This window comes from Ictidomys tridecemlineatus, chromosome 9 (genome assembly GCF_052094955.1).
Source record: "Ictidomys tridecemlineatus isolate mIctTri1 chromosome 9, mIctTri1.hap1, whole genome shotgun sequence".
Classification (NCBI taxonomy): domain Eukaryota; kingdom Metazoa; phylum Chordata; class Mammalia; order Rodentia; family Sciuridae; genus Ictidomys; species Ictidomys tridecemlineatus.
This window is the reverse complement of record NC_135485.1, coordinates 31230410-31257803: the sequence shown is the minus strand read 5'-3', so window position 1 is coordinate 31257803 and position 27394 is coordinate 31230410. Positions and strand designations below refer to the sequence as shown.

Here is a 27394-nt window from a genome sequence, read left to right as displayed (position 1 = left end):
CAAACATGGTGCTGCTGTCAAACAAGTCCATGAAACACAAGTCCCCAAGTCCAGGCTTACTTCGAAGACATGTTTTCTAGGATGCTATCTTGGGCCCTATAGGTCAGAAAGACTAGGAAACAATGGTTCGCCTCTGCCCAAACTAGATTCCTACAGAATGGTGATTCCTGAGGACACTGACACTTTTAATCATGATTGTTGTGGAGAGTACAGACATAGAGAAACACAAGGATTATTATCTATGCAGCTGTTTATATTCCTTCTATAAATTCAGACTTAACACCAGTTTGTTCTTTTTAAAAAAATGGTCTATCTCATTCATTAATTTTACCAACAATTACAATTCTCCAGACCTGGAGACAGTTGCTGGAGATTCAATAATAAATAAGTTCTCCATCTAGCTCAGGAGATAAATACATAAATAAATCATTTTTGAGGTGGGGGTTTCATTTTGTTGCCCAGACTGGCCTCAAACTTCTGGGCTTCTGTAATCCTCCTGCCTTAGCCTCCTGAGGAGCCAGGACTACAGGCACAGGCCACAACACATGGTTTAAATGCATGATTTAAAGAGAGATTATGAGCACTTATAACTTGTCTCCTTCATATCTGGAATAAACACTGAGCCCTACCTGACCACAGCTGCCAAGATTCTAGTGGCCATATGTTCAAAGCCAGCTAAGAGCTTTGGTTGGACTTGTCTGCCCATTCACAGTGTCCAGGTCTCCAGACACTCTCATGGTAAAAAAAAAAAGCATGTGGATGCTGGTGAGGCAAAGAGGGAAAGGTTAAGACAACTATGGAAGATTATTTACAATTCCTTACTTGAACAATCAGAGTAACATTGCCTTGTGTAAATAGCTAACCTATGGAACCAACCCTTCAACAGATAAATGGATGAAGAAAATCTTGTTCATATACACAATGGAATATTACTCAGGCACAAACAAAAATGAAATTATGGTATTTGCCAGTAAATGGATGGGACTGGAGACTATCATGCTACATGAAATAAGCCAGTCCCCAAAAAACCAAAGGCCAATGTTCTCTCTGATATGTAGATGCTAACATACAGTAAGAGTAGGGGAATAGAAGTTCATTGGATTAGACAGAGGGGAATGAAGGGAGAGGGGATGGGAATAAAAAAGACAATAGAATGAATCAGATATAACTTTCCTATGTTCATATATGAATACATGACCCGTGAAACTCCACAGCATGGACAACCACAAGAATGGGATACTAATTAGCATAAGTTATACGCCATGTATGTATATTATGTCAAAATACACTCTGCTACCATGTTATATCTAAAAAGGACAAAGGAAATTTTAAAAAAAATTTTAAAATTTTAATTGCCTTGTGTAAATATAAAGATGACTGAAATAAATGAATTTTAATTTATCCTATCAGACTCATTTTTCCTGGAAAATGAAAAATGCTAGAAGGAATTCATCTATCTTCTTGTGGACTTTCTGCCCCAGAAAGCTCACAGGAGTTTTTGTAGAAGAGCTGACCCTAAGAATTGGACTAGAAGAAGATGCTTCTCAACTGCGGTTGGCAGCAGCAGCTGGGTGCTTGTTAAACTCACTGAGATCCTGATGAGTAGGTCGGGGTAGGACCCTGGGGTCCAGAAGCTTAACAGAGAGTCCCAGGTGACTCATAACATATCAAGTTTGGGAAGTAATGTGACAAGCTGGGTTTCTCAAACTTCTCTTGGGATAAAAATTCCCTTGGGGCTCTTAAAAAATATTTTAGTTGATCTTTCCTCAACTACACTAAAAGCAAAGAGAATTTTACTATGTTTCTTCATTCTTATAAATATATCTAGACTATCTTTTTCCCATCCTATTATCTCCAAAATAGACAGTTTAGAACGTGTTCAATAGTGATTTCTGTTTAATATCATTCCTACTTTTATAATGTGTATATGTGTTATTGTTACTTTAAATTTGAGTATTATATACTATGGCCATTGAACTTAATCTCTTGGTTAGACATTTATATTATAAAATTGTGCTAAGACATTTGGAAAATAAAATGAAACTCGTGGTGAAAACTAAGTTCATTTCAAAAATGTTTATTTAGATATTATTTGACTGAAGCATTTTCTTTTTAAAAAATATTTTTTAGTTGTCAATGGATCTTTATTTTATTTATATGCAGTGCTGAGAATTGAATCCAGGGCCTCACACATGCTAGGCAAGCACTCTACCACAAGCCCAGCCCCTGGACTGTCAACATTTTCTTTGAAAACTGCAATATGTATTGCTCTGCATTGGAACCCTCTATATACTTGTCCACTATTTTTAATTTTACAACAATTGAACTTTTTTTTTTTTTTTCAAACAAGGAATGACCTGGGGTCACACCATTGAGACCAAAGGAATTGGAATTTCTGGCTCAGAGGTCTGGCTATCTATTTATTTTAAAAGACCTCTGGCCAATTCACATTATCTGAGAATAGTACTAGGGCTCATTGGTTCTCATCTTTGGCTTCCCATTAGAATCATCTGGGAAGTGTGTGTGTGTGTGTGTGTGTGTGTGTGTGTGTGTGTGTGTGTGTGAGAGAGAGAGAGAGAGAGAGAGAGAGAGAGAGAGAGAGAGAGAGAGAGAGATACAACACACAAACATAAAATGGCACTACAGACATTTAGTACATTTGCAACGTTGTGCAACCACCCCCGCCATGCAGCTCCAGAATATTGGCATCACTCATCTGGGGGCTTTTAAAAGATCCAGAGACCCAGGCTGGTCCCGATACCCATCCTCTCTGAAGCATTCCATGAATGCCCACCAAGCTCCAGGGGGGATCCTTAGTTCCTGGGTGAGCAGTGAAAGTACAGGACATTCTGCTTCCTGTTCTCCAGCAGGGGGGTCCATAAAGGCAGAGATCATGGGTTCTGCCCTTTTCGGAGCACTATGGACTCTGGTTAATGTAATAAGGAAATGCACCTCTCCTGCTGGGCTCTGGCTTGATTACCAGAGAAGCCACCCTGGCTGTCAATGCCAGCTGGGAAGGGAAATGGCACCATCTCTCATCAGGTAGTTGTGATTCCAAGTCGCCCCCAGTAGAAAAGCCCCCCCCCCCATTAATAGAGGTGACCCAGAAAATAAGGGGTCGAATTCTTCTGCTTAAAACCTACCCATGGGGCTGGGGTTGTGGCTCAGTGATGGAGTGCTCACCTAGCATGCTTGAGGCACTGAGTTCGATCCTCAGCACCACATAAATGTAAAATAAAGATATCGTGTCCACTTAAAACTGAAAAATAAATACTTTTTAAAAAATCCACCCATGACTCCCCTCTGCCTGAGATAGGATCCTCATTCCTGAGCCCGGGGTTCTCACCCTCATGCTCCGTCCCCCGCCTGTCTCTGCAGTGCCCCCTTTATGACCATCCCCTATGCCAGCTGCATCCTCCATTCCTGGTTTCTGAGTGAGAAAGAGTCACTTTCTCCTGTGCCTTTGTACTGGGCTCTGCCCCGCCTGGCCCACCACCCACTTTCCCTGACAATTTACCTCTCAAGTCCTTCTTCTGTCCCCTGTGAGGCTCCACCTGCCCCTTCCCTGTCACCTCCCTACACCCACAGCTAGAGACACCTTGCCTCTCCCTTCCCAAAGCGGCCAGGGCTGGCCAGATACCATAGGAACAAGTGGGTCACACCACGGTTGTGCTTCGCCCCCGCCCGTCTCCCTCTGCGGGGGAGGGATTAGGCTCTGTGCCCCCTGGGGCCAATATCAGTAGTTCATCAGGCTTTTGTTGGAGAGTAGAACTGAAGGGCCACCTGTCGTAACGCCAACTACACACTGCCCTCTGATGGCCTGACTGGGATGTATGTGTGTGTGTGTCTGAGTGAAGAAAGGTAGGAAAAAGAGCCAGATGTGAGAGTGACGGTGGCAATTGAAGTACAGGGAAGCTCTCCATTTCCATGTCATTCAATCCTGGACGTTATTTACCTCCTGGCTGTTCCCTCTGCTTTCCCCCTCTCTTCTCTACAGCCTGCTTTCTACCCGGGAGTTTTCTACAGTTGAAAACAAAGATCATGGAACTGGGGCTGTAACTCAGTGGTAGAGCGCTTGCCTAGCATGCGTGAGGCCCTGGGTTCGATCCTCAGCACCACATAAAAAAATAATAAACAAAATAAAGATATTGTGTCCATTTACAACTAAAAAAAATATATTAAAAAAAAAGATCCTACACAGAACCCCCTTTGCTTGAAATACCACAGTGGCTTCCCATGCATCATCACCCACAAAACGCGAAATTCCTGTGGTGGTCTGCAAGGTCCTGGAGGACTCGCCCCCCACCCTATTACCTTGCAACCCCACACTTCATACAGGTTTGAGAATCCCATACCAAAATGCTGGAGATCAGAAGTGTTTGGGATTTCAGAATGTTTTGGATTTTGGAAATTTTTCTATCTTGGGGATGGAACCCGAGTCCAAACAAAATTTATTTGTTTCATATATAACTTGTATGTAGATAGCTTGAAGGTAATTTTATACAATGTTTTTAATAATTTTGTGCATTAAACAAAGTTTCATGGTGGGGAATTTTCCACTTAGGGCATTCTGCTGGCACTCAAAAAGTTTTAGATTTGCAGCATTTCAGGTTTGGGCTGTTCAGATTAGGGATTCTCAATTGTACTACTCTCCCTTCACGTGCTCCACCCTACAGGCCTCCTGGCACCAGCTCCCACCCAAATGCATCAGTTTAGCTCAGATGTCATTTCTCTCTCTCTCTCTCTCTCTCTCAATTTTATTTATTTATTTTTTTATTTAATTTTTGGCAGGACTGGGGATTACACCCAGGGGTGCTCTCTATCACTGAGCCACGTTTCCAGCCTTTTAAAATTTTTATTCTGAAACAGGGTCTTGCTAAATTGCCCACCTGGCTTGGAACTTGTGATCCTCCTGCCTCAGCCTGAGTAGCTGGGATTACAGGTGTGGGCCACTGTATCTGGCCCCCGATGTCATTTTCTCAGTGAGGTCTACCTGGACCACACATTCAACACTCTTTCGTGCTCCTTCCTTCCCTTCTGAGCTTGCTCTGTTGTCTTTCATTGTGGTGGCTGTTTTATGCAGTGCGGGGGGCCTGAACCCGGGGCCTCGCACCTGCCACACAAGCACTGTATCACTGAGCTACCCTCAGACCCATCACCTTCTATCGATCACAGCAGTGATTGTACTTATGTGTTATGTTTATGGTTTACTGTCCGTCTCCTGCCCACCCCTCAGCAAAACCTCTTCCATGTAGCACTGTTATCTTCGTTCACCACTGTAATATTAGGATGAGCGACATCTCAGTACCTGAACACTCACACAGATGTTTGCTCATTTCTAAGAATTGAATCGATCAGGTGGTACATGTTAAGATTATTGATACCAGATTGCAAAATTCATGTCTTGTCATGCTTTTTTGAGTGGTATGTACTTGTTGAGAAGCTATGTTATCTTGTATTGGAAATGGTTTATAAACTTAAATTGGTTCTATGGCAATTCTTCTCCTTCAAAGTTATCCAAGAGAAATAAACATAGATGCATACAAACACATGTATATATGAATGTTCAGAGAAGCATTATTCACAAGAGCCCCATACTGGAAACAATCTAGATATCCATCAACTAGCAATCTAGATACATATTCAACAATGATGAATAGATAAATAAGTGTGGTATTTTCATACATTGGAATACTATTCAGCAATGAGAAAGAAGGAACTATTGGTATATGCTACAATACTAATGAACTTGTGATAAATGAGAGAAGTACTGGGGATTACACCCAGGGGTGTTCTTTTTGCACCTGCAAAAGACTACCTTTGTATGATTCCATTTAATGAAATACCTATAATTGGCAAATTTATAGAGATTGAAAGCAGGTCAGTGGTTGTTGAAGACTGGAGGTGGGGGTAGGTATTAACTGTAAACAGAACTAGGGAGCTAATAAATCATACATTTACAATGAGTAGATTTTATGGTATGAAAAGTATACCTTAATAAACTATTAAGAAAATGAGGAAGATACATAATCATAGGGAAAGATAAGGAAAAATAAATATAAGTACATGGTATAATTTTTAAAGTCTGAAAAATAAAGAGTGTAGCATAGAGCAAAGATAAAGAACCAGGCATGGTGACATATACCTGTAATCCCAGTGATCTGGAGTCTGGGGCAGGAGTATCTCAAGCTCAAGGCTAGCCTTAGCAACTTAGTGAGACCCTTTCTCAAAAAATAAAAAGGTCCATCCAAGGATGTGGCTCAATGGTAGAATGTTCCTGGGTTCAATACCTAGGATAGCAATAATAAGTAGAATCTTATTTACACCGAAACTTCCTTTTGTGATGGCCCCAGACCATGGGAAGAAAGTCCTATCATAAATTCATGAAATAAGTCAACTTGCACAAGTGACAATAAGTTTACAGTCTCTATACTGACACCAGGTAGCTTTACAAGAAGGGTTGTGGGTCCATGGCATCCCTCAGAAGCAAATACAGAGTCAGAACAGGATGGGTCTCAGAGCCAATTGTTATTCTTTATTTCAAAGACAGTTTTATGGTCTTTAAATGTTAGAATAATAATTATCATCAAGCTCTCAAATGTTGCTTTCATGTTTTCAAAAGTAATTTAAAAAAAAAAAGAGAATCTTCCAGACTGGAATGATTGTGTTGGTGGCATTTGTGAATGGTTTGGTTGACGGGATGGGTACAGAAAAAATAGTCCCAGAGAGGAGTAAATGGCAGGTCAGGTCAGACTTGAGAGCCCAGAATAAAACATAAAACACACAAAACATGAAGGATCAGAGTCTCATGTGTGGAAGAACTCATTCCTCCATTTTATTCACACAGATTGGATTTATGGGTCCTGCAGCAGTGAGTAAAACGTGTAGGTCAGATTTCAGTAAATACTTAAGGCTCCACTCTACCTTTCCTGTTTACGTCTCACCAGTCTGGTGCCTCCTGATGAAAAGCATCTGCAGAGGCTGTGACGTGTTCCTGAGGCAGACCCAGGCTGTGAGATGGACCAGACAACCTTCGAGACCTCAGACATCTCCAGGGAGGATCTAGAATCCTGGGGTGGGGTCAGTTCCTGCAATTTCAGCCTATTCTTTGTACTGCCATATTCAGGGAGACAGAGAGGGCAGGGAATGGGAGAAGGATCAATGGATCAATAGGGCTTCTTCCTGGTCCAGCCACAGGTACAGTGGAAAGGACAGCGCATGGGTTAGAGAGGATGAGGGAAATGCCCAGGGCCTCAGTAAACATGTCATATTGCTTCATTAAAGTCTGTGTGAGGTTTATAGCCCTACATGATAAAGGATCCCAAACACAGAGGCTTGAATCAACACTGGTTTATAAGCACATAATTCTGCAGTCAGAAGACCAGTGTGGCTGGGTTCTCTGCTTACTGTTACAGGCTGAAATTAGGGAGTTGGCTGGGCTATGTTCCTTTCTAGAGAACAATCAGCTTCGGGGCTCATGCAGTTTGTTGATCAAATTCCGTTCCTTGTGGTTAGGGATCTTAGACCCTTGCTCCCTTGCTGACACTCAGTGGGGGGCCACTCTGCTCCAGGAGGCTGCTTGCATTCCTGTGCCAGAAAGAGCCCAGTCCTTTTTAAGCACTAGGTCAGGCCAACCAAGCATGATCTTTTGCATCTTAATGTCAATTTATGTGGAATCTTCTTTACCCCTTCAAAATCTCTTTCGAAGCAGTATCCAGATTAGTGTTGGATTGAATACCTGGGAGAATGTGTCTGCAAAACACGTGATGGAAACCTTGGCCACCATTTTGGAATTCTGCCCATGACAGATCTCTTAGGAATGATTCTCCAGTCTAGCTAAGATGACCTGGGGGTAGTAATACCAATCTCTAAGGGACATTTTGGAAATCTGTGGGCAAATATTTTGCTGTAAGCAATGGAGAGTAAGTTCCACTGACATTTGGTGCTCAGGGCCAGGGTTGCCTGAAGATAGTCTCCCCCAATGAGGAATTCAAGCAGCATCTTACCCCGCTTTCAAATGTCCCTTTAGGCATGCATGTAGGTGGAAAATCTGTGAGTAATTTTCCGAACCTATATATACATTTTTTTCTTTTGCAAATTCTATAACCCTGATTTAATCATTCCACAATGTACACCTGTATCAAATTATTACATTATACCCCATAAATATGTACAATTACATGTCAAGAAAACATAAATAAAAAATAAAAGCAGAGAAGATTCAGGAGTAAAATGGAGAATCTAGTCAACACTGCCATCTTCTTTCTATTCCCATCATTATCTTCCAGAAAAAGCCTGAAAATAGTTGAGAGAATGTAGTCAGATATGCAAATGGGAGGGACTGGGAGTGGTCCAATATATTTTGGGAGGCATAGTCCCTAAAGCATAGAGTATTGAATTTTGCACACTGTAGTATTTTATGAACTCTATCACAGAAGGGTGCCCAAAGCAGTGAAAAGAAAAGCCAGGAACAGTGTGCAGAGAGAGTCCTGCCGCTGTGCCTCTGTGTGCAGTTGGCCTAAGGGTCTCTGCTTGCTCTCGCTGTTGACAATAGTCCGAGCACTGTCACTTTTGTTAGAGAATGAGAAATAAAAGAAAACCCATTCATTAATCACTCAATAATACTCTGCTCCCTGTTGTGAAAGGAGAGTCAGAGGGAAAGAATGCTCTCAAAAATGATTTCGAGATTAAGAGGGACCTTTCAGGAACACATTTTGTATTCTCAGAACATAGGGAGTTGTGGTGTTTGAAAGAAGGATCAGGCTGAGATGAAAAGAAACTGAATGAGATAAAAAGAAAGATGAGAAATAAAAGCAAAAAGTCTCTCAACCTGGGATGAACTATATAGAGAACATTTTCCAACACCAACTCATCCCTATGTTCTTGAAATCAATCTTTCTTGTCCATCATTTTTTTTTGTTATGCAATATTTTATAATAAAATTGCTGGGGTTTTCTTGGTATTTCTGCAATCAAATTATCTTCACTTGATTAAAAGAAAAAAAGAATTTGGTCACATTCAACCAAGAATGCTTTCAGTTTCTGAATCTAGAATATAAATCCTGCTCCTTCCCAAGTTTGTCTTTTATGAATTCTGATCCTTATTTCATTACCTTTCTTATAAAGCACCCCTTTAGAAGAAATATTGATTATATTTAATAACATCAAAAAAGAGTAATAAAATAAGAACAAAATATTACATTAAATTAAAAAATAACCTTAGAAAAACTATCAAATTGATGATCCATTCCCATTCCAAATCTTTTTTTTTCAAAACAGATACCTGTGGTATGTAAAACAAAGCCCGTGGTATATAGACCAATTGAAATATGAAGGACTTTATTGAGCTTCAAATCTGCTCAATTTTTTTATCCAAAAATGAGGAAACTGAGACAAAAAACAAAACAAAAACCCAGAAAACTAAACCCAGGGAACTATTTAATGCCACTTAACAATTTAATGTCAATGTTGGAAACAAACACAGTTTTCTTAAAGGAAGGATCAAACGAGTTGATATAAAATTACTTGAAAAAGTAAACTTTGGCTTACCTGAAGCTTTGAGGAAAATATTTTCCAAAAGATATAACAATTTAATATTATCCAGTTAATTCCACCATTTCCTAAAGTTCAGGTAGATTCAAAAGCAAAATTTTAGATGGGGAATTGATTATATAATGGATTGTATGAAACCAATGATATTTGGGATAAGATCTAACTCAACATCAGCAGAGGAAACATAATGAGCTTGTGATGGGGAATTGTTACTGCTTATTTCTACCGATTTTAAATAGAAACAAGATAATAAGATAATACACAGAACCTGGCCCAAATTGTGAACAGACCAATAATCAATTCCAAACTCACAGGGCAAACTTTGGCCAATATCTATCTGGACAAGGTCATCTAGTCCAAAATGTCAGATGAAAATGAAGGCCAGGTGCCACCATACTACTCTATCTTGCTTCAAAAGGGCAGAGGCACCCATTGCTGCTGCATTTCTGCAGGATTCTAACTCAATGGTATCCAGAGGGGATGCTGTAAAAGAAAAAGGACATTAGGCTACAAGACTGCCATACATTTTCCTATGCTGCCACCTACTGGATATTAGGAGTATAGCTTTGACTAGATGGGTCTGCCTTTAGTGTAAATCAATGCGAATAAAGGAGTTCAGGTATAAACGTGTTTGGATTTAGATATTCAAATACTGAACGCTGAAAGCTTGCTTACTTTAACTAATAGATGCACCTTAATTTCAATCGAATCACGTTAATCTATGTTTCTCCATTTTCAAAACACCTGTAACTGCCTCAGAAAGTTATTTTCCAGATTTCAAATGACACGATTCCCTTCTTAAAAATCAGGAGCACCCCTGACTCTCACCATTTGATGTTCTGAACTACCTTGGGACTCTTCCAGCAAGAAGCCCAGATGTGGCCCCTTGACCTTGGACCAGAATTGTATGCCAAAATAAAACTCATTTTTTATAACTAGAAAGAAAGAGAGAGGGAGAGGGAGAGGGAGAGGGAGATCAGTTTCCTCAAATGGGCAAATACATTTACACTTGTCCTGTCTTACTGTGAGACAGAATGTACCCTCAGTGTAAAGAACAGGCATGGATGCACCGGGAGCTGTGGTTTAGGACAACAACTTATAGGAATACATACTTTGGAGATGGGGCGTTATCCTGGGAAATGAGGTCTGGTTTGGCACTGAACAGAAGAGGAGAGCACTTTGTACCTTGGAACTAAGGCATGGAAAAGGGAGAGAGGGACACAACAGAGGTGGTGACAAAAATGAAAGCAACAGTACTTACTAGATTCCAGGCATATCTCCAAGAACTGTCCAAGTGTCTCAGCGCTTCTCAGGACAAGCCCAGGAGACACTGACCTCACTCTGTGGATGTGATTTAGGGGTTCCGTCGGCCAAGGTGGCCGGCTGCTAGGGGACGGTGCTGATGGCCAGTGCTCTTAGCCAGAGCTCTGCTGCCGGAAGGTGTGTCCTCTGGAGGCCAGAGACAAGCAGGACCGACAGGAGACAAGGCCAAGGCAAGCACCTGTGTCCACAGAATTAGTTTTAGTTAAATCACAGTCAAGAGGAGCCCAAGCAGATGTGAAAGCTATGTAACTAAACGGTGTCCCGGAGGGGATGCTGCGAAATGAGAGGACATTAGGTGAAAAATAAAGAACTAAGGATAAAAGATAGACTTCTGTTAATCACCATACATGGATTAGTTCATTAATTCTGATACATGTACCACACTCACGGACGATCATAATTTAAAAGGAAAAAAATCTACGGAGAACATCTGATTCCTAATAGAGTATATTGATATATTCGTTGATTTCCACTCAGTTTAACAATATTGTGGTGAATATGACCGAGGAAACCAAGTGCCTTGAGTTGTCCAAAGCCAGATATTTTGTACTAGAAGGGAACTTTATCCATACTATTTCCTCTGCTGAGACTTGTCTACATTTCTCTCCCTTTTGTTTATAAAGACATAAACACAGGTATGAGTTGGGGTTCGCTGTGTTTCCTAGACTTCTCAAACTTTAGGCTCAAATGATCCTCCCACCTCAGTGTCCCCAAGTAGCTAAGACTACATGAGCCACCGTGCCTGGCTCTCAATCATCTTTTGCCAGTTTTTGTCAAATTGAGACGAGACCCTTGTTGGCATGCGATGCACCAAACTATGTGTTTTTCTTGTTCAGTCCTAATCCTGTGGGACAGTCCTCATCCCATCCTATAAGGCTGTAGGGTAAGTGCTAAGCCAGGACTGACACAGGGCCATCTGACCACAGGCCATTCACAGAGGCCAGACTGCACCTGTTCCTTAGTGAGTGCCAATCCTAGTTGAGAAATCAAACACATAAACACATGGGTGAATTAAAAAGATCCCTTCATTTAAGGAGGACAAAGAAAGTAGCTGCCAAATTAGCCTGTCAAGTCATTATTTAACATGGCAGGGTATGCAGGACCCTGAACGAGCTCCAAATAGATGGAGGTTTGAGACAACATAAAAAAATAAATCACTTAAAAGAAAAGACAACATAAGCCGGGTGCCGTGGCCCATGCCTGTAATCCCAGTGGCTTGGGAGGCTGAGACAGGGGGATCATGAGTTCAAAGCCAACCTCAGCCACTTTCTGAGGACCTAAGCATTTCAGTGAGACCCTGTCTCTAAATAAAATACAAAAAGAGGGGGTGGGGTGGGGATGTGGCTCAGTGGTTAAGCCCCCCACCCTGGATTAAATAACTTTTTTTTTTTTAAAAAAAGACAGCATAAAAATGATTATTTTAAGTGCTAAAGTTGCCCTATCATGGAGCCTGTTGAAAAAATATAGTAAAATATAGAGGATGAATAAGTTGAACTGGCTTCAGTTTTAAATTGAAGAAACTTGAAAGTAAGCTAGACATAATCAGCAGAAGCTGATAGAAAAATTCTCAGTCCTAGGGGGCGCTTTTCTTATTATAAAAATAACGACTAATTTTAGAAAGCTTGGAAAGTGAGGATATAGCGTAAACCACCATCCTCCCAACACACAAAGGCAGAGCCAAGATTTTTTATTTTTGCAGAACTGGGGATTGAACCCTGGCCCTCACACACATGAGACAAGTGTCTGCCACTGAGCTGTGACCCCAGCTCAGTCATGTTTTAGGGAATAAAGACACAAAAATATCTTAATGCTGCAAATTTAATAAGGACATAAAAGCCAGAGTGTTGGAAGAGGTCATCGAAATTTGGGGCCATAAAACTTAAATTACATGCTTTAAGATAAATCCATTTCTGCCCAGGAAATTCATTAACCATTGCAGGCTCTTAAAACCAGTCTGCTTGGGTTTGAATCTCAGCAATATCACTTATTAACCAAAGGACATTGAGCAAGTTTGTTAAGCTTTACCGTGTCTTCATTTTCTAAATGCGAAATGAAAATAATACCAAATCAAATGGTGACTATGTAAAATGTGTAACACACTTGGAATATAGTTAATTCTTAGCTAATTATAGTCCTGTCTTTTCTAGACAGTATGTATATGCATTTTGCAAAACCATCTCACCAGTTTCCACGTGAACGTTTTTCCTTGTTTGTGGGTGTCTGAGTCAGTCAAAGTATTATAACATTTGGGGTATTAGTTTATGTGGAGAGCAGGCATGCCTTGCTGTGAGTTACTCCACAAACACTAGTTTTCAGGCTGTTCCTAAGCTTGAGTTACTTCATTTTACAAAGCAGTAGTTTGCCGTGAGTTACTCCATTTTGAGTACAAGTGCCAAGGTAGAATGACCATACCCCTTGTTTGTACAACTAAACCACCACCACCTCCCCAGCACAACCGTAAGGCACAAATTCATGACTTACTCCTGCCAACTTAAATTCAATCAGGAGCACCTGGACATATGGCCATCCCAAATTATAGCAGAAGCACCAGACACAGGAGCTTATCAACCTCACCAGGTGCAACCCCCTAAAACCCATAAAAAGAGGACCCCCCTCAAACACTGGACATGTCACCTAGTTAGCTCATCGTAAGTCTCCTCCAAGAAAATTGCCAGAGAGGAACCTCCAGTTCGGTCCCCTAGGCAACAGTTTCCCCTGCTCAGGACAATGATGCACAGCCCACTCTAAACTGATGCCTTGATCCGACACTAAAACTGCCATCCATGGAGCCCTCTGCCTTGACAACTCTGCAGAAACCCATAGTTTGCTAAAATCCCCATCTGACCACCTGCAGTGATTCTTTGACTCTGCATTTGTAGCTGACCTCTGCTGTGCTCTTGGCACAGAATCCTATAGACCTGTGGCCACCTTTAACCTTAAGTCTGTGACCTGTATCTATCACTGTGTGAAGCATCATGCATGATTTGAGTATTATAGAGATTAGAAATTAAGATTGGAATGGAAGAACTTGTGATTGCCTACCGTATGACTATCAAGTGACCCATGAGTATTCAATGACCTACAACCATTGACAATGGTATTAGTTTATAAATTTGTTATTCAATAAATTCAGACACAAACATACCTGGTCCGTTAATGGAATGGTTTTCCCATGATAGTTGAGGGGAAAATGCTTAGCATCAGATGTCTTTGCCTATTAAAAACTCTATGGGGAGGGGGACAGACACAGTGGTGTACACCTGTAATCCCAGGAATTTGGGAGGTTGCAGCAGGAGGTTCACAAATTCAGTCTAGCCTCAGCAATTTAGTGAGACTTGTCTCAAAATGAAAAATAAAAAGGGCTGTGGATGCAGCTCAGTGGTATAGTACCCCTGGGCTCAATCCCCAATATGGGGTTGGGGGAGCTCTACAGAGACCCCTTCATCACCAAACACTAGTAACATCTCAGGGAATAATGGAGTAAGGGAATAAGCCAATTATAAACAGCTCTTTGACAAATCCAAGATGTCAAGTCTGTTTGTTGAAAAAAAAGTCTTGAGCACACAATCTCAGGAGGATCTGCCTTTACGTGGAATTCAAAGTAGAGGATACTGTGTGCAGGGGTGAGAGCTCAGGAAAGATGGTGGCAATATAGAACCTTCTAGAAGCCAGGTCCTTCTGAGCCGGCACACACCTGTAATCCTGGCATCTTGGGAGAGTGAAGTAGGATTCCAAGTGTAAGCCCAGACTCAGAGACAGACTGTCTCAAAAAATAAAAAGGGCTGGGGATGTAGCTCAGTGGTAAAGCGTCCCTGGGTTAAATTCCTGACACCAAAATAATAATCCACAACATGAAATAATGAAGATGTGGAAGAGGGCAATTGCTTTTCCTAAAGTTACTAAAGCTGAAAGAGGACACAGAGGCTTCCAACTAGCATGGGAAGGGCAGTAAACTGCAGTGGAGAAACCTGGCCAGCATGACCTCAGCCAGGTGATGAAGGTCAGTACTAAGAGGGATTAAATCAGCTGACAGTATGAATCCTTTAGGATGAAATGATACTTTACCTCTGTGGTCTCCCACCCCGAAACTATAACCTTAGTCTAATTATCAGAAAAACAGACAAGCTCCAAGGGGCATCCTATACACTACTTGATCACTCCTCCTCAAATCTAAGTCTGAAACTGGCACAGTCCAAATAACCTAGGGAGATACAACACCTTAACATAATGCACCTGAGATGGGATCCTGGAGCAGAAAAAGGATGTTCAGTAACCACGGAAAAATGAACAAGCTGTAGTCTTGTTAATAGCAGAGTAACAGTACTGGGGTTCATAAATTATAACCAATGTACCATACTAATGAAATTGATACAGAAAAAAGGACAAGCCATTCATGAGAACTCTAGAATCTAATTTTTCTATGAATCTAAAATTGTCCCTAAAATGGTTCATTTAAGAAATCTCTAGTTTCCAGACGGATGCATAGGAACATAAATGCATAGAAAAAAAGTCTAAACACACTAAACCAGTAGTATTTTTATAGTAATTTTCTTATCTGTGTTGTATAACCTGTATTATAAGATATTCCTATATTAATGTCATAATTTGAGAGAGATTGGGGGAGGAGGTGAAGTAAAGATAATGAGAACCAACTTAGGTTTATTTCTCATCAGCAGAAAAGTTTTATTTCTTTTAAGGACAAACAATTAAACCACATCCAAGGCCTTAACTTACAGACACAAACCAAAGTTGCCACTGAAAGCATTAAGCTATTAAGGAACAAGACACACAGTGGGGAGACGCTTCGCCTCTGAAGCCCACACCAACTTGGCTCAAGATCTCGGCTAGTGCTCGGGTGTGGTGGAGGGAGGAGCGAGCGTGTGGAAGGAGACAGCCGTGTTTCACAAGGACTGAAGCACTGAAGACTGCTTGGCAGGGAGGTATTTTCACGATGGATGGAGGAGGGGAGAACAGCCAGGTGCCTCCCATGGGGCACTAGGCTGCCTTGCAGAGGGCCACCGCAGAGAAGCGCACTTCTCCCTGCTCACGCTCGGTGAACTCTCTGCAGACCTTGGCAGCGTCCTGGAGAGGAGGGCAGACATTAATACTCCAGCAGAAACAGCCTGAAATGGAAGTCTCAAAAGATGTACCCATCAACTTGAAATCCCTCTCTAACCTTGAAAGTCAGGGCTTAGGGCAAGAGGAAAAAAAAAAAAAAACCCACCAAAAAAACCACCAGGTGCCAGGAAAGGCAGCTCCAACCCCTTTATCACTTGCACCAAGTGGCTCTGGGCTTCCCTAGCCTTGTGCCTGGTCTGGGTACAAAACTGATCCCTCAGTGTGGTGTTATGGATCAGTAGTAGAGCACTTGCCTAGCACAGGCGAGGCACTGGATTCAATCCTCAGCACCACATAAAATAAATAAATAAAGCTGTTGTGTGTCTACAACTAAGAAAAACTTAAACAAAAACCCTGATCTTTTCTTCCTAATGGTGCATTAAGAGAATAGTTCTTCTACCTCCAACTCCTGGAAAAGAGACAAATTTCTTTCAAGTAAACATTTTATAAAATAGCCTTAAAGTTTACCTGGAGTAATTCCAGGTACAGATAAAGTGATGAATTCTTAAGAGCTTTCTGGTGCTGTGAAACTTGTTCCTATTTCTAATTACAAAGACCAGTAACAGAAAATTGATCCAAATGTAATTATTTGCCAAACTGTAGGGCTTATCTGTTCAACTTGTAAAAAGTTTAGTGGAAAGATCATGCCAATAAGCCATTCAGAACCTTTAAGAAAAAGAATCCTCAATGACAGAATATAAATGTAATTTCAGTTTCTGAAGTTTAGAAATCATGAACAAAAATGAGTTTAACCCTAAAAAAGCATCAACTACAATGGAGTACCAGAAATTGAACCCGGAGTGTTCTACCTCTGAGCTACATCCCCAGCCCTTCTATCTTATGTTTAATTTTGTTTCCGAGAGGATCTCACCAAGTTGCCAAGGCTGGACTTGAACTTGCAATTCTCCTGCCACAGCTGGGATTACAGGCGTGCACCACTACGCCAGCTGAGTTTGTATAGTTTCTCACCATTTTAACAATTAATATAACCTTATAGTACTGGCCTTACTTAGGGTAACAACTAACAAGATGCTGGTTTATATTCATTTACTATGAGATTCCAATTAATCAGTTTTTATTTATTTCAACAAGGTTTACCTTCCCTATAACTCATGTAAGAGCTATTCCACATGACATTTTTTTAGTATTAGTGTAAATCTAGAGGTGAATTAATACGAACCTTAAAAGCCTTATTAGAAGGACTACAGTCTTTCCTCTTTGTGTGTCACAGACCAGAAATTTTGCCTCTCACTCCCACCAAAAGTAAAGTCTGATTCTTATTAAAATCCCACTTGGGGGCTGAGGTTGTGGCTCAGCGGTAGAGCGCTCACTTAGCATGAGGCAGGCCCTGGGTTGATCCTTAGCACCACATAAAAATAAATAAAACAAGAGGTATTGTGTCCAACTACAACTAAAAAATAAATTAAAAAAAAAAAGATCCCATCAGGCTCTTCTAGATCTATTTCTCTTTCCACATTACCATTACCATTCCCATATACCAAGAACGGGCTTTAATTCATCTCAGGGATGTGCGTGTATGTCAGTCTAAATAAAGTGACCCTTCTCCTTGAGTGGCATAATCTGGTCTACTAGCACCTTGAGGTTATCACTGAGGTTAATACACTGACCTTGGGCATCACTTAATTTCTCTGCTCTTGCTTCCTCATCTGCAAATGGGAACAATGAGTCCTACCTTGTTTCGTCATTAATGAGACTTTACAAATATATAAATCACTTAGGATAGCATCTAGCCCAGAAGTCGGCAAACTTCAGCTATGACACACATTCATTTAGATACTGTGTATGGGCTTCTCAGGAATTATAACAGCAGAATTGAATACTTGCTACACAGCCATATTCTATGCAATGCCTAAAATATTTTTTAAAAATATTTTTAATTGTAGATGGACACAGTATCTTTACTTTTATGTGGTGCTGAGAATTGAACCCAGTGTCTCACACATGCTAGGCAAGTGCTCTACCACTGAGCTACAATCCCAGACCAATTCCTAAAATATTTTCTGACTCTGATTACATAAGTTTGCTGACATCACCCCCCCCCCCAGCGACTGTGCACATGCCAAGGGCTCAAAGATGATTATTACTACTATAAATAAAGTTCTTATACCTTAATAGTATTATGTATTTTATCATAATTAAGCAATTTCCTTTATAACAGCAAATTGATTCTATTCTAGAAACTCATTTTTTAGTTGAAAAGGCCTAGTAACTGCCTACTGACTCAAGGTTTCTACCAGGATTTCACAGGATCCTGGATCTTAAAGTTCTTATGAGTCATTTTTTCAATCTGCTTCTCTCCTTCTGTAACAGTGGAACACATGGGAATAAAAACCCTGAATTTACATACCCAGAATCCACAGTGCTCTACCTATAGGAGCAACCAGAACACAGCAGTCTTAGAGGATTAGGGAACACTCAGGTGGGTGTTACAATCATGTAACCTGGCAGGAGGACAATGGTCACCCTATTCCATAAGGGAGCAAAGCCAGAGCTTTCAGACTAATTCCAACTGTGGTCTAAAGACGGCACACGAAACAGATTAGTTAGGGCTTATATGAAGGATCCTGTTAAAAACACCTGCTATAAAATGAGGTAGGTACAATTACTCAGATGATCTTTAAACCCTGAAGATTGCTATTAACAAGCAGCTGGTGCTGGCAGAAGGGGAAGAATGTCAGTACTTCAGACAGCATCAGCACCGGCTGGAGATGTAGCTGTGGTGCAGAGAGCACTCTGAAGATTACCTGAAGCAGGGAGCCCTCAGAGCTGGTACCATGGTTCACTGGAAACGGCATTCGCCCATCTAGAACAAAGAAGCCAGGCACGTCAACTTTCCCCACATGCTTTCTTGCAGAAGTGCCAACCTAGCCCAGGGGAAGTTTTGGATTCTTCTGAATACCACTGCCACTCCCCGCAAAGAGAAGCTTGGTCATGAAGTGAGAAACTGCAGCTGCGAGGTATCCACCCTAGGCAATTCTAACCTACAATTAGCCCACCAAATCCCAAGTTCTCAATTCTACAAATATTGCAACAAGACTGACACAGGTGCACTAAAGTAGGTTGGAAATCATAATCCAGAATCCATGTATCCTTTATATATTTTTCATAGACTTTTTTTCAATGCTATAATCATTCATCTTATCATTTTCCTTAAAAGAATAGAAATCTCAAGACTTTTTTTTCAAAAGTTACCATAAGTGGTGTATTTAAGTTTTTTATAGGTCTCCCACATCTGGGATGATAGATCTTAATGGGTTAACCTGTTCAGAGATAACACAAACCCAATCCAGCAACCACTACTAGAGGGGAATGTGCCCCCATTGCTTGGAAAAGACCAGAGATGCAATCTCTGAGGTCCAGGAAAGGGGGAGGCAAGAAGAGCCCTTTGAGATTTGTCTTTCAATGATTGCTAACTGCCTCCAAGTCTCCTTTGCCCTTTTCAGTCTTTAGGATTGTTGCCACATGAGAAAATACACCTTCAAGTCTTTCTCCATTCATAAAAAGGGAATAAGTCTAACAAGATGAAAATTCCTCTTTGTTGCCATAAGCCAGCTAATACAAATGGCTCCAACATATTCATACTATTTTTACATAAACAAGGTCACATTTAGGCATTGATCCTCTTCTAAAGGTATTCCTGGTCTGAAAATGATAATACTAGAGGTTGCTATCAGGGAGGTGGAGACTCTGCACACATATGCCTTGGACTGGTGCCGACCTGCCCTGTCCTTCTCACTGGTTATAACTGAAGCCTTCCATTGGGTATGCCAGCTTCCTGAGAAGGGTGCTTGGTTTGATAAAGGGTTAAGTGCCCCCATGAGAATATCTTTGGCTTCATAAACAATATACCAAGAGCCATAAAGTCATACATCAATACTGTTAGAGAAATTAAGTCTGAAAGAATAAACGAAACTACAGTGGCTTCTCCAAAATGGACTGACACGTACCAAGTTCATAGAGGTGGCCATCCACGTTGTTGAACAGAATAAAATGAAAATTCACTTTGTCATCTACCTGGAGAGAGTCAAGAAATTTTTTTGAAAATGAGTGTAAGATGAACTTTTTTTGAAAATAAGTGCTCTTACAATTCAAGTGGAACATATTTGAACCAGCTTGTCGACGTATTTTTAAATCATGAAGCTGGTATTCACATATTTCCTACATAAAAGGCCCTATTCTAAGCCAGTTCAGGTAGAAATATTGGAATTGTTATCACAGCTCTGAAGGTGCTACTATCACATGCTTTTTACTGAGAAGGAAACTTGGGCTTAAGGAGAGTAAGTATCTCACCCAAAGTCAAATCTAGAAAGTGGCAGAGCAAACAAAACATCAGCAGTTGACTTCAATGTTCTGTTCCCATTATGGCAAATTTAGACCTTCTAGAACTAGTCAGGATTGCTGGTGTACTTTACTCTTCTCCCCAGCAGTCTGCTAGAAGATTGCTTGAGATGCTCAATTACTAGGAGAGGTGTTACTCTGCAAGATTCATTTAAATCTAGACATAATACATACTATATCATCTAAAGCATACAAGACAATTTCAACTGCCAATTAAATTTCTGAAGAGCCATTTTTGTGAACAGATCCAGTCACAGCATTATTTGGGTAGAATTTTCTGCCGAATTGACCTTGGGTGGTGGATAACACTGGTCATTTACTATATTCTCGAAAAAGAGATTCCTACAAATATTCCCATGGAAACACAGACAGCACCTGGGCAACCTGGCTCGGATTTGTATTTGCATTTACCCGACATTGGCCTTCCTGTGCCACAGCATCATGGGCTGCCTGAATGGCCTGCAGAAGAGAGAAAAGAAATAGCACAAAACTCTCCAGAATTACTTAAAAGCAATGGTTCAGGAAATTTTTTTTGTACCTCATTCTTTTCAAAGCATTTTGCTCTGTCTTCAGGGGACATCTTCTCCGTTTCAGAAAGAAACTGTTTCAGGACTGATCCATCCTCTTTAAAAAAGAAAATGCATGCATTAGCATAGAAAAAATAATGCAAGCGAGTGCATTTATGATAATATTTATTGCCAACATAAGCCTTTACATGGCCAGTCCCATAGAAATAACTTGAATTGTCTTTTTTTGTGGGGGGTGAGGCACGGGGGATTGAACCCAAAGGCACTCTATCACTGAGCTACACCCCCAGCCCTTTTGTCTGGTCATAGGATGTCACTGAATTCCAAGGCTGGCTTCAAACTTGCTATCTTTCTGCCTGAGGCTCCTAAACAGCTGTGCTCCTTACAGGCAAGTGCTACCACACCCAGTATCACCCGAGTCTTTAATATGGCCTCTTATCACATTACAGTACTTATTCGTTTGGAACATTTGAGAGATTTCAGTGCCATAAATGGGCTGCCTTGTCTACTGCTGTATCTATACACCTAATCTATAATTAACATCTATTACTTATATGACACTATAACAGCACAATCTAATAATTGCCAAACCAAGATTTTTATTTTAGGATAGACAACTCCATCATAATAATTCAATTATCCAGATAGATGTTAATATAAAGATCTTAAGAGGGGTGGAGACGTAGCTCAGTGGTGGAGTGCTTCCCTTGCATGTGTGAAGCCCTAGGCTCCATCCCCAGCACTGTACATACAAATGATCTTAGAAATCTGAAGACCTCACACAGTCTGGCTTAGAGATAACTGACTAGCGGGCTCTTGGTATAAGAACTGTGTTACTGCTCAGTATGGATAAGCCTAGGAGACTGATCACATAGCTATTGAATTTTCATATCTAAATAAAACAAATTTGTTTAATTGAAACCATATCAAAATCTGCAGGGGCTGAGGGTATATATATATAGCTCAGTAGTGGAGCACTTGCCTATCATGTGCAAGACCCTGGGTTCAATCTCCAGCACTGAAAAAAAAAAAAAACTCATCTCTGAGAAGGGCTATGAGACAAATTAGATGTGACTTCAGTATCATGTGGTTACAAAAATCACATCTCTTGAGTTCAGGAACACAGGACTCTAAATATAAGGATATTTTAGAATAAAAGGATCATTATGCTTTTTTAATAAAGCGTAATCAAGTCAATATTACGCTTTTTAAATAAAGCATAATCAAATCAATATTTGAAAAGGCACCTTCCAGAAGATCTGGAAAAGCTATCTTAATTTCAGAAGTATATCAAGAGTAGAGTCTTGGCCACATTTCCTTTATTAAAAAGATTTGGTTATGGCTCAGTAGTAGAGTGCTTGCTTAGCATCATGAGGCACTGGGTTTGATCCTCAGCACCACATTAAATAAGCAAAATAAAGGTATTGTGTCCATCTACAACTAAAAATATTTTTTTAAAAAAACAATTAAGCCTGGCATGGTGGCTCATGCCTGTAACCCCAGCTCCTAAGGACATTGAGGCAGGAGGATTCCAAATTTGAGGGCAGTCTGGGCAACTCAGACCCTGTCTCAAAATAAAAAACAAAATGGGCTGGGGATGTAGCTCAGTGGTAGAGATTCCCTGGGTTCAATAATAATCACAAATAATAACAATTAAAATATACATATATATGTTACAGTACTGGGGATCAAACCCAGGGCCTTGTGCATACTAGACAGTGCTCTACCACTGAGCTACATCCCCAGTCCAAACAATTTTTTTTAAGTTATGTTGCCCAGACTGGCTTCAAAGTCCTGGGTTCAAATCCTTCTGCCTTAGACTCCTGGTACCTGGGATTACAGGTATGCACTTCCATCCAGCTCTGTTTTTGGAATTGCAAAAAGCAACAGCATGAACTATTAATTGAAATTACTCATCTCCTAGCTGCTCCTGGCCATTATCTAAATTGAGTCAAACTGTCACCTATTTTTGTAAATGAAATTTTGGAACACAGCCACACCCACTGATTTACATCTAATCTATGTGGTCATCAAAACCTAAACAAATTTATTCTGTCCTTTAAAGCCTGCTGACCCTTGGCCTAAATCACACAGAATGTCCCTGTTATTTTAACCTTCTCCCCCCCCCCCAATTCCTTGAACTTTTGAGAAACTCAAGGGCTCAGACTCACTTCTCTCTATCCTCCATAGCATTCACTGCAGGTAGCTAAAGCCCTTGACCCGACTTTGCTCATACCTGCATCCCAAGGTTTTTACCTGCTGCTCCACCTCCCTGAGGAACCTCACCACTCTGAGCTGGTTTGGTTCTCCAGTTGCTTATGAGACACTGAACCATTCAAGACAGGGCCAAACTATTGATATTCTTCTCAGCATCATCTAATTTTCTAGAATCACTGAGAACTGAATAGGAGAAGCATGTGAGAATCACTACACCAATCAGCCCTCAGTGTTTTTTCCTTTACCTCAGAACCACAAAAATGCTAGCAGACAAACCATCACCTCAGGTGGAGGCAACCTAATTACACTTCCTAGAAAATGAGCTTCCTCCCCCTCAAAAGAAACAATAAGAATCCACTCACAGATGGTAGCTGTTTAACTAGCACCCCTGACTAAACAGGTTTTAAGAGCATTTTAAGACAGTGATTTTTGTTGGATCAGCCCAGGAGAATGAAATGGGTCAGTTAACTGTGCCTTCTGAACTCCATGTTTTGAGTTGAAATAGAGGGTGAGCGGCCACACGTACCAAATTCCAGCTTGTCTTGATTATTAGCCACTGCATGTATCAGTCCGATTGTACCACAGGAGTTCCCGATGGTCTGCTTCATGAAGTACACTTTAGGGCTAACTTCTTGCCCCTTCAATTCTTCAATCTGTTTTTTCCTGAAATTCTCATGCTGTGAATGGAAGCATTTTTTTTTTTTACACATATTAAAATGCAAACGCAAAGAACAGATGGCAGCACAGTGAGTTCTGCTACGTAAATGGAAACACAAGTGGGATGTGTGAGCAGGAGCCTTGGTTCTAGATCTGGCCACGCCCAGACGGTGGCCTGACTGCCTCCCATCCCACACAGGCCAGTGGGGCTCCAGGAGGTTCTCAGACTCCACCCTGATGCTGCAGTGCAGTCACCTTCTTGGATGTTGCCCAAGGCTCTGTCTAGACACCACTGCAACCTTTTAGCTTGCGATGGAGGGTACCATGAAGTCAGAACACAGGGATGTGTTTATTATTTTCTTTCTTTCACACTAACACCAGCTGTATTTCAGAGACATCCTAATTAAGATGATCAATTTAATTCCCAACAATAATACCAGCTGGTTTACACCACACTAATTCTTTAACATTCTACTTCTATTCTGTCCAGGTAGATGTTTTCAAACACAAAACCATATACAAGCTTAACTGTTGAAAAGAACAAGTGAAAGAAATGACCTATTTCTTTGCCCCCGTTTTTTAGAAAAGAGACAACTAACTGGACCAAGTGTTGAGCTGTGATTTTACAAAAACTTCTCACCATACAAGAGGAAGAAGTGATAGCAGGTTGTCCTTGCCAGTTTCATAGTTTAATCTGAGGACAGATTACCAATCTGGAGTAGAGGATAGAATCTAGTATATGAACAGGAGCATCTGCTAGCTTTTTGCATAGTAATTCAATAAGACTGTCTAGATCTTTCCCAAATGAGTTTTAAAGACCTTAAAAGTTATGACTTCTGTTAACAGCAGGGTATTAATGCTAGGAAACACTAATTTTCCATAACCAGCAAAATTCAGACAGAACACAAGAAATATTTCCAACTCTGTCTTGCATTACTGTACACAGAAATGAAGTTTCAGCTTGACCAACTAGTAGGAAGTTCTTGCTTTCTAGCTACCAGATCCTTGAACTGTTTAAGATTTTCACCTCTCTAGACCAATTAGATAAAATTTCAAAATAGGACAGCCATAGCAGCATTATGGTCATTTAAACTGTTGTATGAAGATACTTCTGCAAATATTTCACCACCACTTAAAATTAATGTTTTTTTTTAAGAGAGAGTGAGAGAGGAGAGAAAGAATTTTTAATATTTTATTTTTTAGTTCTCGGTGGACACAACATCTTTGTTGGTATGTGGTGCTGAGGATCGAACCCGGGCCGCACGCATGCCAGGCGAGCGCGCTACCGCTTGAGCCATATCCCCAGCCCAAAATTAATGTTTTAGAAGAAGTCCATTTAGGATTTAACAATATTTCATTAGTTAAAAGTAGATGCTTTCTGATTTAGCATTGGTTTGTTCTTAGACTCAACCCATAAGCCTGACTTTTTCGTTAAATTTGCTTCAGTGTTTTTTGCTCAGTGGGAATTCTGTGTAGAATAGGTGATTGGTAAATTTGACAGGTTGAAGAACAAAACACATCCTTTCCAACTAGAATGTTCCTTAAAAAGATCCACTGGAGCCAGCAAAAGGAGACCTGGGAGCTTCAGAAGGCAAGCCTGCTGCACCACTGCCTCCCAGAGGCCTTGACCGAGTGCTGCTCAAAACCCCAAGTCATCATGGTTCCTCTAATGGAAAACTCAGATGCTCAAGTAGGAGCTAGAGATTATTTTGCATGTGGTCAAGGAAGCCAATTTGACTAGCAATGATTTGAAATTTTACCCAAGTAAAGATTTCGGCTAGAAAAGCATACCAGTGAGATTATCCTTGTAGCCACAATAATTTTTTTAAAAAAATAATAGAGCCCATGTACTAAGAGGAAGGTCTGGAACTTCCACATGGACTTTTGTTTAGGCCAAGGATGCTTCTAGTTATACCTAGTGTAAGGATGATGCTTCATTTAACTTTACTGTTTGGAATGGTGTCCCAAATGCAGTCATGTGACAGCAATAGGAACTAGACAACATACTAATTACCAGGCCTCCCTACATTGCAAGACAACAAATATCCCAACTATGATTTTTTATCTGATGCTCAATCTCTGAGGTACATATATCCTCACTCCACTGTAGGAGAAAGACCATTTAAAGAAAATAAAAAGGTGTTTCCAAAATACTACAAATAACCACCTATTACATTTAGCTACAAGGTCAGAGAGACCAGAGGGTAAAGAAAGGGAAGAGAATCCCAGCACAGGAACCCACACAAATGATTTCACTTCAAAAGGTGCACTCAAGAGCGTGTATGCTGTGGGGAGTGAAGGGGTGGGAAGAACCCCCCAAGGCCTCCAGGAACCCAGGCAATCAAGGTGAATTAAAGCTTTTGTGTCCTTGCGATTTGGACAGGCCCATCCAAATTAGCTCTAGGTGGGAGTCAGAAGCAAATAATGAGCTGATCCTTAAAAGGAAATAACCAACAGTCCCCCAAGTGGAAGACTCAGAAAAGCTTAAATTCAACTCATGCGTAGGATTTCCCTGGATAAATGGGATGGGAGATGGGGGATAATTGGGCTCCTTCTATTCCCAATTTAAGGCAAAGTGAAGAGACACTACTACAAGAGGCGCCCCAGTGAATAGATATTACGGAAAGTGCAGACACTCCCTCCCACCCCCCGGGGAGAGGGTGCGACCTTTATCCCCAACAAAAGGAGCCAGTTAGTCAGGTCTGGAGGTCAGGCCAGGTGGGGAGCCCTCAATGGCGAGCTGGGGTTTGGAAGCACCATGCACCGTCGGGGACCTGGCCATCCCCGACCCCACTCCCTACCTGGGCAGTGAGGGGAAACAGCAGCAGCAGCGCGCAGGCAGGTGCTGGCACCGAGCCTAGAGCGTCCTCCTCCAACCCCAGTACGTCAGCGAAACGCCACTGGCCCGCGACCCCCAGCCGGGCCAGCACCTGCAGAGAGGAGATAAAGCGGCCAGGCGCACGGGGACCGACAAAGCACCCGCACCTGCTAGGGGGCGGGGCCAGCACGCGCGAACCTCACACCCACGCCCGAGTCCAGGAGAAGGCCCCGCCCCGCCCCACCCAGCGCCAGTGCAATGACACAGCACAAAGCGCAGCCCACACGTGGCTCGGGCGAAGCCCGGGTACCAGAGTCTGCGCGGCCAGCGCCACGCCCTCATGAGCTCTTCCCAGCACTTGTTCCCATCTGGGCGCATCCTCCTCCATCTCCCCCGAAGTGGTTTCGCAGAGTCACCCCGCAAATGCAGGGGTAGAAAGCGCCCAGTATGCCCCAGCCGAGCCGCCTCTGGAGCGCGCAGGGCGCGGCTCAGTGGGCACCTTCGTTTCCACGCTCTCGGGGGAGAGGGGCCGAGAAAGCACGAGACACCACTCACTTTGTTCAGCATCTGAAAGGCAAATACAAAGGAAAAAAATTAAGTCAGCAATACCACTCCTTTGCCACCGCCGACCCTAAGCCCTCCGCTCCCCCGGGCAACGGTGCACTCGGCGCTCACCTCAGGGTTAATCTCCATCGGTTTGAGCTGCATCTTCGCTAACAGCGGAAAAAAGCACAACCCAGAGAAGAAAAACAGCGAGCGGAGCCGCCCAGGCTGCCTCTATAAAGCACCGGCCTGACGCACTGTAGATGCCTGCGCAGGGGGAG

At 41.6% G+C, this 27394-nt stretch overlaps 1 protein-coding gene across 2 annotated transcripts; it reads right to left on the bottom strand.

The window, feature by feature from the left end:
• Positions 1–15532: 15532 nt before the first annotated feature.
• Uchl1 (ubiquitin C-terminal hydrolase L1) lies at positions 15533–27379 on the bottom strand. 2 transcript variants are annotated; one of them, XM_040292521.2, is made up of 9 exons: positions 27246–27379; positions 27126–27137; positions 26554–26682; positions 23622–23772; positions 20890–20975; positions 20727–20810; positions 19961–20027; positions 18758–18816; positions 15533–15956 (listed from the first exon to the last, which is right to left on the bottom strand). In XM_040292521.2, exons 1-9 carry the CDS (start codon positions 27276–27278, stop codon positions 15870–15872), a joined length of 708 nt encoding a protein of 235 aa, XP_040148455.1. In that variant the 5' UTR covers positions 27279–27379; the 3' UTR covers positions 15533–15869. The 2 variants fall into 2 exon arrangements, with proteins under 2 accessions (XP_040148455.1, XP_005319998.1); XM_005319941.5 differs by having other exon boundaries at positions 20763–20810.
• Between the last annotated feature and the right edge of the window lie 15 nt (positions 27380–27394).

Bases quoted from the DNA above. Each gene is read 5' to 3' on its own strand.
- Uchl1 (XM_040292521.2), bottom strand. From the start codon at position 27,278: ATGCAGCTCAAACCGATGGAGATTAACCCTGAG. The intron at 23,773-26,553 runs GTAGGGAGTGGG...TTCCATTCACAG, and splicing joins TGTTTCCCCTCACTGCCCAG to CATGAGAATTTCAGGAAAAA. The intron at 20,028-20,726 runs GTGCTGTCTGTG...GACTCTCTCCAG, and splicing joins ATCCGAGCCAGGTTGCCCAG to GTAGATGACAAAGTGAATTT.